Here is a 10,625-nt window from a genome sequence, read left to right on the forward strand (position 1 = left end):
CACAGCTGTAAGAAATTTGTTTGACAGAATGTTGTCAGATGTACTTCTGATATAGGATGATGTCTAGGTTAAAGATAGGATCACATCTAGTTTTTTTCACACACACACACGTACACACACACACACGGATCTTCTACAGCATATAGTAGGTGATCATGAATAACCTTTTCTTGCCAAGCAGTTGAAGTGATAGGAAGAACATTATTTCTTTTTTCTGGATATTAAAATGTACATAAAAGAAAAAAAAAAGGGCGGGTAATGGGAACAAATGTTGTTGTTATTACTATTAATTATTGGCTTTGCATGGAAATACTCAGCCACCTGGCTCTTTTATTAAAGAAGCATTTTTATCAGTTTGAACCAGCTGATGAAGAGAAAATGAGAATTCAGAGGAACTTCAACACCAAAACACAACAAAAACCAATGCAGGAAAAACAAACCCAAACTATTTTTCAGAAGTCATGATTTATCTTCAGATGCAGGTTAAAAAAAACCCCACAGGATATCTAAAATTTTCAGTTGAGAATATACAAAAAAGGCATAATAAAATTGCTTTACATGGGTTTATAATTGATTTAAATATTGTTGCTACAGGTAAAGAAGCAATGCATCTAAAATAAAATGCAGAGTCACAATCAATAAATTACAGTCCTAAAATAAAAAAAGATAATAACGAAATAATTATCAGTATGTTTAACTGCCTTCCCCATTTTCATTAGAATATATTTCCCCACTATTTTTCATTAGAAGGTACTGCAATGAGGAAAATTCTTAAAATTCTCTGGTATCCCCTAATATGTAACTCTTGTTAAATATAGATAGTGCTAAAAATCTGCCCAATGAAAGTGTAATCAAACTAAAAAGGGATAAACTTGGGGAATATCCCCCGCCCTCATTTTGTGATGTACAGTATCTCTAACAGAGAAGGCATTTGGGGAGAGGGATCTCCCTGGACATACAAAAAGAATGAATGGGAGGAAGAAAGAGAAGCAGGTTGTCAGGCTGACAGCAAAAAGTACAAGAAAATTAGCATATTTCTCAAAATGACAGCCAGTTTGGTGTAGTGGTGAAGGCGCCAGGCTAGAAACCAGGAGACCGTGAGTTCTAGTCCTGTCTTAGGCATGAAGCCAGCTGGGTGACCTTCAACCACTCAATTCTCTCAACCCAGGAACAAGCCAAGGGCAAACCATTTCCAAAAATCTTGCCAGGAAAACTTCAGGGATTCATCCAGGCAGTTGCCAGGAATTGAGACTGACCTGAAGACACCCCCCGCAAAACCCTCCTCAAAATGTTGGATTGCTGCTTGTCTAGTCATTCAGGACCAGAATGCTGGCATTGGCCAGATCGATATCCCAAGACAAAGTTCTACAACTGTGATGAATGCTCTTGAAAGCAGCCGTCTCCTTTTCATTTTTCATGTTGTAGTTTTGGCCTTTTCTTTCCTCTCTGGAACTGAAAACCTGGTTTTCTGCTGAGCTGGTGCTCCTTTCTTCTTGAAGAACTAGCCTTGAATGCACCTCTTAGACTCACACCCAAGGTTAAGACGATTATTTGCAGGGCAAAGGGTTTTTTCCCATCATTCTTTCTTTAAAAAACAGTTACAGCCACAAGAACAAGAACATTGCTCATGGCAGATAGTGGGTTGAAGTCAGTGGAGTCCTTTTAAAATCGATCCAATCAAACTGGTTGAACTCTGAATGGTCAGGATCCATGGTCTTGTTGATCACAACCATCATTTGCAGCTCAGCTCAAGGACGTTTGCTCATTTCTTCATGGGCTTGGAGTTGCTAAAGGTGACAAAGACAACCCCTGTTTCTTGGTGACCATCATCTGAAGGGAAATTGGCCGGGCTGTTTAGATATTGACGGAGTATTGGAGAAGCAGTCACTTCGTATCTGGTAGGGCAAGACACCATGTCACACGTGGAAGAAGTCTGAGTCTCTGACTGTTTGGTGACGGTGGTGGACGATGTGATGATTTTGTTCCCAAACTCATCCACCTCCTCGTACTGCTCAGTCACTGTTCGGGTGGCCCCGTAGAGTTTGGATCCGTCGTGGCTTGTTTGCAATTCCAGAATACTTTTCTGTCTTCTAGGATTTGAGGGGCTTAAGGCACTTAGAGAAGACTTGGAGCTGTAATCAGAAGCCACCGCATCCTTTTCCTTAGCGCCATTACTGCTCAGCTGATGAGGAAAGTGTCCAGAGCTGCCGAGGTGTTGCTGTTTAATTAAACTTCCTCCTTTTTTAATCTGGATGACCTCCTCCTGGTCCCCTTCACAGAATGTCCTGCTGCGGCCATCGGATCTCGTCAGGGAGCTGAACAGATTCGGAGAGGTTGTTTCTGTTTCGGTTGCCACTCCCATGGGGTTGGATGAAGCTAAAGGCATGATCTGGGGAGATTCTGCACTTTTTCGGGCTGCGGATTGAATGGAGATGTAGGAAGGAGAAGAAGGAGAGGTGGATCGAGGCTGAATGACATGGGGAACTTCTAGTGACAGTTTGCGTGCCTCGTGCTGGTCAGCCACCATTTCTCCTTCCCATGACGAATTTTGTACCCCTTTTTCTGGTTTGGCCTTGCTGGAAATGATACTGATTTTGCGGATATTGTTCCCCGCTGCAAGGCTCTGAGAATTCCCAAGAGACTCCTTGAGAAGACCTGAGAGTCCAGCTATGTCGGATTCAGACTTGAGGCTAGAAATGGAATATAGAGCTTTCTTAATGGCGTCTTCAATATCCAGGAGCCTACTTAGGGTCTGCTCCTTCAAATGAACAATCTCAGCACTGGCCCGCTCTAGATCTTCAAAAGCTAACTCCACTGATGAAACACTCTCTGCATCCTCCTTAACTTCCTTCCACTGTTCGGCTTTCTCCGCTTTGGGCTGTTTTGCCTGGTGAGGCTTCTGATCTGCCACCCAATCGTCTACATTCTCAAAGAGGTTTCTCAAGGCTTTCACATCCACCTTCGAGGTCTCCTCTTCAAATTCCTTCATTTGCGTTAAGATTTCCTGGAGCGCCTCCTGTCTTCGTAGGTTTTCAAATATCTCCATAGCTTCCTTGACGTTGCCTTTCATGATCTCCTCTTTATGGACAGACAATCTCTTGCGACGTTCTTCTTCGGTTTCTTTGCCAGCTTTTTCCCTCATGACCACCCCTGGATTCTCCTTCTCTGGGTTCCAGTCGTTCTTCATTTCAGGATCTCTTAAGCTACTGCTGTTCCCAATCTGATGTCCTTTAAAAAACTGTTTGGCTTCTAAAGGTGAAGATACGGAAAGAGCAGATCCCGACCTATCGGCCTCTGATTCCACACTTGTTCCCTCTGACTTTGATGATGGGGTGTGTGTCGCAACAGTTCCTTTCTTCAGAATATTGGCATGGCACTTTGCAGACAAATATGGCTTCCTCTGAGTTTCTAGGTTAGGAAGGCCTATCTGGCATTCAAGAGGTGTGAGAAAGTCTTGCTTCCCAGATAAGACACATCGCTTTTCTTCTTGGGATGTCTCCTGGAACCCTTGAAGGTCCTTAGCTAGATGACGGTTTCCTTCTTCATGACTATCCAATCCAGTTTTTATTGCCTCTGACAAACAGCTGTGGCCCATCACTTCCACTCTGGCCCTCTCTTCCTTCCTTGCTCTCGATTTTACTTCTTCATCCTGCAGGGGCAACTTGACGATATCTTTTATTGCCTTCTTCTCAACGCTGATGTCCTCAACATCGGTCACGATGGCTGAAGGAGACACAGCCGAATCCTGTCTACATACGGATGGTCCCCAGGTCTCAGCTCCACGTGATGCTCTTGCTTGGTTCACCACAGGCAAAGTGCTTGGCTTGTTCTGCTCAATCAAGGTGGGAGGCTTAGGAGGAAATGGAAGTGGAGATGCCTTTCCTGGTGGTCCTTTGTTGCATCCAGCAGGGTGCGGTAGTGTCTCCCTTAAAAGGACTTCTGGTTTTGGAGGAAGAACAGGCTTCCTCCTTGGTGGGGCAATGGCATCTGGCTTGGGTGGTATCTGGGGCTTCTCTGAAAGTCTCTGATGACCAGCTTTAGCTGGGGCTGGCAAGGGAGTTTTGGGATCACACGGCTGCACAGATGGGGACCAGCACAGAAGCTCAGCTTCTCTTGGTTGGGGTGAGGGTGGGTGGCCACCAGGTCTCACCAATGAAGCTGGAGGAGAAGGAGGAAAGTCATTAGCACCTGGTGAGCCTGCAGCTGCTACAGTAACTGCCTGGCCACTAACACACTCATCCTCCTGTTTCTTTTTACCCACGGAATATGACTGCCCTGCGTTCCTGTATATCATGGCTGCTTTAAAATCCCCTTGGGACACATTAACGTTAGATTTTTCCAGGGACTCAAGCGCGGCTTTTACATTGCCACGGACCACGTCCTCCTTCTCTACTTGTCTCTGCTCCGCGGCAGCGTTCTGCAAGGCTCTGATAGCCGTCTTTACATCCCCTCTGATTATTGCATCTTGCTCGCGTTCTTCTGGAACGGAGTGCTCTTGGTAGTCAGACTCAAGGAACGGATTTACATAGGACTTGACGGGCTTGGCTGCGTAAAGGCCGTCCTTAATGCTAAGATCTGTCCTAGGTACTGCTTGGTCGGGTTGGTGGGCCGCCAACGGCAGCGTCCCTCCCTGTCCTTCCTCGGGGTCACTGACCTTTAGGGGCAAGGATGCCGTGCTCTTCTGAGACAGACCGACACAGGGCTGGGAAGTTTCCTGCCTTCTAGAAGAGGACACGTTGCTTGTTGGCTGTCGCTCGCCAGCCTCACAGCCTTCTTTGTGCACCGGGCTCTGCGTGGTCGCTGCTCGGGGTTGGGCGCTGCTCAACTGCGTATTGTCGGTCATCTTCTGCAGCTTGCTCTGCACTTGCTGCTGCAGGGTTTTAGCTTCTGCTGTGGCTTTCCTCAGACTCTGCATCGCAGCTTGAAGATCACTCCCAGGAAGTTGTGCTGGGGGTTGAGCTGTTTCTGAGCTGATTTCTCCTCCCTTGAAGTTGTAGATGGCTCCAGCCATGTTCTGATCTGCCACTTGCATGGCTGTTCTTTCCTTTCCATCCTCCACAATTATCTGTCCTCCAGATGTTCTTGGGCCACCATTCTGTGCTCTTTCCATTGACTGGAAGGGCAATGTAACATTTGGAAGAACTACATTTTCTTTGGATAACGATGGGGTCCCAGATTGTACAGGAAGATAAGGAGTAGGGCTCTGATGATCTGCATGTAGGACTTCCCTTTCTAACATACCTTCTTTGCTCCTCCACAAGAATGTTTGCTCAGCCCTGTCATTGTTCCCTTGCATCACATCTGCTGTGGTCACTCCTTCCTTGTTCTGCACCTGGGCTGGTACCTCAACTTCTTGCACAATTTTGGGTGGTTCTTTGGCTTGTGAAGAAACTAGGGATTCTATCTCTGAGTCCCTCTGGAGGTTCTTTAAGTAGTCAAGATCTCCCTTCTCGATGCAGCGAGTGTACAGTTGAACATTGCCCTTCTCGTTGTCCTCTCGTCTGACGGTTGCTGGGCTCCTCTGCTGTTGTGAAGAAGTCAGAAGATTCCCAATCACTGACTTCACGTCACCCTTCACAAATGTATGCTGTTGGGCAACCCACTGATGGAGGGAATAAATAATCACCTTCGTTGATCCTGTATCTGTCTCCTGCATAACTATTCCTTTCTTAGTTGAGCTCTCTTGGTTAAGAAGTTCTTGAAGAGTCCTGGCCATGTCATTCTTCATGTCCTCTTTGCTCTTCTCAGCTTTGTCAGAGCCCAACAGCTGTATAGGATTAATTTTGATACCCCCATTCTCCTCTTCTCGCACTAACAACCCCCAGGCCTCCACATTGCTACTGTGAAGGAGTTGCAACAAGACCATTTGCAAGGTGCCTCCTACAATCTTTTCCATTTGGACTTTGGGGGCTTCCTGGTTACTAAGGTGATATGTTGCCACCTTGATACCCTCAGCATTATTGACTTCAATAAGGATGCCATTGTTCTGGATCAGTTGATGGGAGAAGAAAAGTTCCAAAGTGTCTGATGGTGTCCTCTCTTTTGCCTCTATTTCTGTGTCGCATTGGAGAGAGCTGAATTTATCCAGAGGGGTACTTTCAAATAACCATGTTGTGCTTTTTACACTGGCCTGAGGAATCCCCTTCAGGGGCAATGTGCTGGTTGAAGCTTCTGTGTCTTTGAGACTGTCCATCGGTTGAGTCTCAAATAGCCAAGTGCAGCGTTTGACATCTCCTTTACGGATATCTTCCCTCTGGACAGTGGTCAGGCTGGGGGCACTTTCAGAGTCTCCTTTCAAGGAATCCATGGGCTGATTTTCAAAAAGCCAGGTAGATGTCCTTACATCCCCTTGCTGGACATCACTGACGCTAACCATCCTCACATACTTCTTTTGGCTGAGTTGTTCTGACTCAAACAGTTGCTTATTGGATTGGACATCTCCCTTCTGTACATCGTCAGCACTCTTCAGGATAGGCCTCTTTTCTTCAGCAATGGAATCTAGAGGCTCTGTTTCAAATCTCCACCTGGCTGATTGGACATCTCCCTTCTTGAAATCTTCTTGTGTTACTGCTCTGATCAAGAAGACCTCTTCATCTTTCTTGATTTGATCCAACGGTTTTGTCTCAAATTGCCATCGGGCTCCTTTCACATCCCCTTTTATGACTTCTTCCTTCTTCACCGATGTCACTTCATGGTATCCCCCATCTTTGTCCTGAATAGCATATAGTGGCTGGGTCTCAAACAGCATAGTGCAAGAAGTGACATTGGCCTGTCTTGATGTTTCTTCCTGGATTTTCTTGATTTGCATCTCGTTCTCTTTTTCATGGATCTGATCAAGAGAGTAGGTTTCAAAAATGAATCTTTTGCCCCCAACATCTCCACCTTGAATGTTCTTTTCCAGAGTTATCTCTTGAAGACCCTCTGTACTGCTCTTCAAGGTGTCCATGGGGCAATTTTCAAAGAGCCAAGTGAACTTGTGCACAGCCCCAGGTTCAATGTTCCCATCTCCTGGGCTAAGACTTTCTTTCATGACTGTCCTTGATTTAGCCGCTGAATCCAAAGGTTTGGCTTCAAAAAACTCCTTTACTCTGGACACCTCTCCAGACTGTATCTCCACCCGGCTGGAGCACCTGATTATTTTCTGGCTATTACCAGTGATATTACTGGATAGAGGTTCCATTTCAAAGAGGTGTCTGACAGTTTTCACGTCTACCCCTCGTAATTCATCCTGGCAGAAGGTCTTTCTGACCTGCAAGTGGTGTTCTTCTTGACCTTTCAGAGTATCCAAGGGCTGGGTTTCAAACATCCATGTATATGATTTGACATCAGCTTGAGGCACGGGGTCTTCTTGGTCCTCCTTCTCCTCCTCCTTCTCACATAGGGCATCAATTGGCTGTGTCTCAAACAACCACCTGCAAGTCTTTACATTGCCCCCTTGAGAAACCTCTCTTTGCTCAGAAATGTTCTGTTCTGCTTGGTTGACTTGGCTGTGGATGACATCAGTGGGTTGTGTTTCAAAGAGCCATTTGGCTGTCTTAACATCTCCAGCCATCATTTCCTGCTTAGTGATGCCCCTGATCACATCCACCTTCTGGATACTCTCATCAAACTCATCTAAAGGCTTGGTTTCAAACATCCATTTGTAGTTCTTAACACCTCCACTGGTTACTTCCTCATCTCTACTCACAGATGTGACCTTGTGGAAATGGCCAAAGCAGTCCTTAATGGCATACAAAGGTGTTGATTCAAACAGGAGCTGATTGGTTTTCACCTTCCCGGAAGTTATGTCTTCTTCTTCCTTGGTGACCTCCTCAGTGCTCACTTGCCTGATGCCATCTAAAGGAAGAGTCTCAAAGAGATTCTTGAATGCTTTCACATCTCCTTTCTCTACCTCTTGGACATGTGCAGTAGAGGAGTCTTCAGCTGGAGATTTTGAGATGCTGCCGAAAGGATAGTTCTCAAACATATGCTTTGTTTGCTTCACAGCTCCTTTCTCATCTTCTGAAAGCTCTACCTTTTTTAAGTGCCCAACTTCAAATTGATCTTTCAGGGTTTCCATAGGTTGGGTTTCAAATAACCAGAGAGTTGATTTTACATCCCCTTTGATAACTTCTTCTTTAGCTGGAAGACTGTTGGAGGATTCTCCTTTCAGAGTGTCAAGAGGTTGAGTCTCAAAAAGTAGACACTGTTTGCTGACATCAGCTCCTTGGATAAGATCTGGAGAAGCCTTGAAATCTGCTTCGGTCACTGTGAGCTCCTTTATGGCATCTAGAGGTTGAGTTTCAAACACCCATTTTGTTCCACTGACATTTCCCTTGGCAGCCTCCTCTAGGGATATCCCCCGAATGACCTGTACTTCGGAAGTATCCTTGCTGATGGTGTCCAGTGGCTGGGTTTCAAACAGCCACCGAGCTGTCTTCACAGAGTTGGTCTGTACTTCTTCTCTGCAGATGGATTTGATCTCATGAATGCTCCCAGTTTTGTCCTGAAGAGCACAGATGGGTTCGGTCTGAAAGAGCTTGATGGTTTTCTTGACACCACCTCTGAGTTCCTGAATTTCTGACTTGAGCTGCAGGATATCCTCCTCCTCCACGGAACTGCAGTGGCCCAAGGCATCTAAGGAAAGAGTTTCAAAGAGCTGTGCTGCTCCTTTCACATCTCCTTTCTCAACAGGCTCTTTCAGGACTGCCTCTTGCAACTCCGTCTCATCCAAGTACATTTTGTTTAAAGAGTCCAACGGTTGAGTCTCAAATAGCCACCGAGCTGTGCGTACATCCCCTTTCGTTTGTTGTGGCTCTGATGCTTTGGCTGAAGTGAGCAGCCTGTCGCCATGAGAAGGCTGGCCTTCAAACCTCATGGACCTATTCTTTACGTCTCCACTTGGGATGGCTTCCTGCTCAGCCAGCGTTTTAGCAGCTTGATGTTCCCCTATGGAGTCCAGGGTGCAGTTCTCAAAGATCCAACGCATGGATTGAACTTCTCCGGGAAGCACTGCATCAGGAGTCACTGCGACTGGCTCATTAGGGTCATCCGGACTCAACATTTCTGCCAGGTCTTCTGTCACCGCCTCTTCCAAATTTTTCCTTAGCTCAGGATGCATGTGGCGGTACAGCCTTTTCAACTCGCTCACTTGGCGTTGCTGATAGAACTTGGAGAAGGATTCTTTAGGTGGTGGCAGAGGAAGCGGACTGGACTCCTGTGTTGCTGGAGCACCAGGAGAGTCCTGGAGGTGGGGAAAAGCAGGAGGAGGAGGTGGTGGCAGATCTTCCGCTGCTTTCTTGACGTTTGCCCTGGGAGTCCTTTCGCTTGGAGTCTCTGCCATCTCTAAGGAAACAGCGTTTTCAGCATCAGTATAACCCCTCCATCAACCATCCTGTTAGTGCGAAAGGCCAAACTCATGCAGCAGCTTGTGTTAATATTGAAAATAGGTCTCTTCATTCCAGACCTCTGACACACACACACACACACACACACACACACACGGCATCCCACACCTCTGAGGATTCCACCATCAGTACTACTGTGTGGTCGAGTGGGGTGAAAAGCTATCTAACCTGAGCAAGAGACTGCAGGACAATGACAGTCGAAGTCGATGCTCTGATGCCTAAGGCCTTATTTGGACATTCTGGAAAGTAACAAAGGCAATCTAATCTGGTTGGCATCGGATACGGATAACGGGGATAGAACAGGGGGAGATGGAAAGGAACGGGCAGCCCCTTCCTATGTAACTGCCTGCACCCAGACCTTTGCCATCTGCTCCTTGGGAATGCACACCTCCCCTTTCCCAGGAGGGTCTCCTGCTACAGGTTCACATATACCTTGCAACTGCCTCTATCCTAGCTCCTCTCAATCTAACCTGCTACCATAAGAAAATATGGTGATTATATGGATCCTCTTCAATTGCTGGTGTTTCCTGGGTGAGTTTTTTTTCCTCATCATTATTTCATTATTACTGTAACGGGCAGAAGGAATAGCCTTGAGGGGCAGGGAGGAGAGGTGCAACCAAGACAACAGTCAGGTAAAAGAAATTTGAGTCCAAGGCAGAAATGTAATTTGAGAAAGCGTCTCAGACCTGACCGGTAAAGGGAGGGGGGGGCACATTCAGACTTGCAACATTCTGTAATTGTAACCCTATAATGAAAGTAGTACAGGTAGTCCTCAGTTAATGGCCATTCGTTCAGCGACTATTCAAAGTCACGATGGTGCTGAAGAAGGAGACTTACGACCGGTCCTTGAAGTTGTGCCTGTTGTAGCACCCCTGCCATCAGGAGATCACAGTTCAGGTGCTTGGCAACTGGCTCACAATTACGACAGTCACAGCGTCCCATGGTCACGCGATCACCATTTGCAACTTTCACTGCCAGCTTCTGACAAGCAAAGTCAATGGGGAAGCTGGCAGGAGGCCGCAAATAGTAATCATGTGACATCATGCTTAACAACCTTATGAGATTCGCTTAATGACCACAATTGGAACTGCTGGAACTGCTGTTGTAAGTCAGCACGATCACATGATGTCATGCTTAGCGACAGAGTTGCTGGTCCCAATTACCGTCATTAACCGAGGACTACCTGTATTAGTATTCATAACTTTGGTTTCCTAGTCTGGACTACCTTGCAGGACTGAC

General features: G+C 46.4%; 1 protein-coding gene across 1 annotated transcript; it reads right to left on the reverse strand.

The window, feature by feature from the left end:
* Positions 1 to 446: 446 nt before the first annotated feature.
* Positions 447 to 9,322, reverse strand: XIRP1 (xin actin binding repeat containing 1). The gene has a single exon (XM_063303308.1). The coding sequence runs from the start codon at positions 9,320 to 9,322 to the stop codon at positions 1,763 to 1,765; it is 7,560 nt and encodes a 2,519-aa protein (XP_063159378.1). The 3' UTR covers positions 447 to 1,762.
* Between the last annotated feature and the right edge of the window lie 1,303 nt (positions 9,323 to 10,625).

This window comes from Candoia aspera, chromosome 4 (genome assembly GCF_035149785.1).
Source record: "Candoia aspera isolate rCanAsp1 chromosome 4, rCanAsp1.hap2, whole genome shotgun sequence".
Lineage (NCBI taxonomy): Eukaryota > Metazoa > Chordata > Lepidosauria > Squamata > Boidae > Candoia > Candoia aspera.

What these genes read in the sequence shown, in the direction of transcription:
- XIRP1 (XM_063303308.1), bottom strand. Translation starts at nt 9,322, where the DNA reads ATGGCAGAGACTCCAAGCGAAAGGACTCCCAGGGCAAACGTCAAGAAA.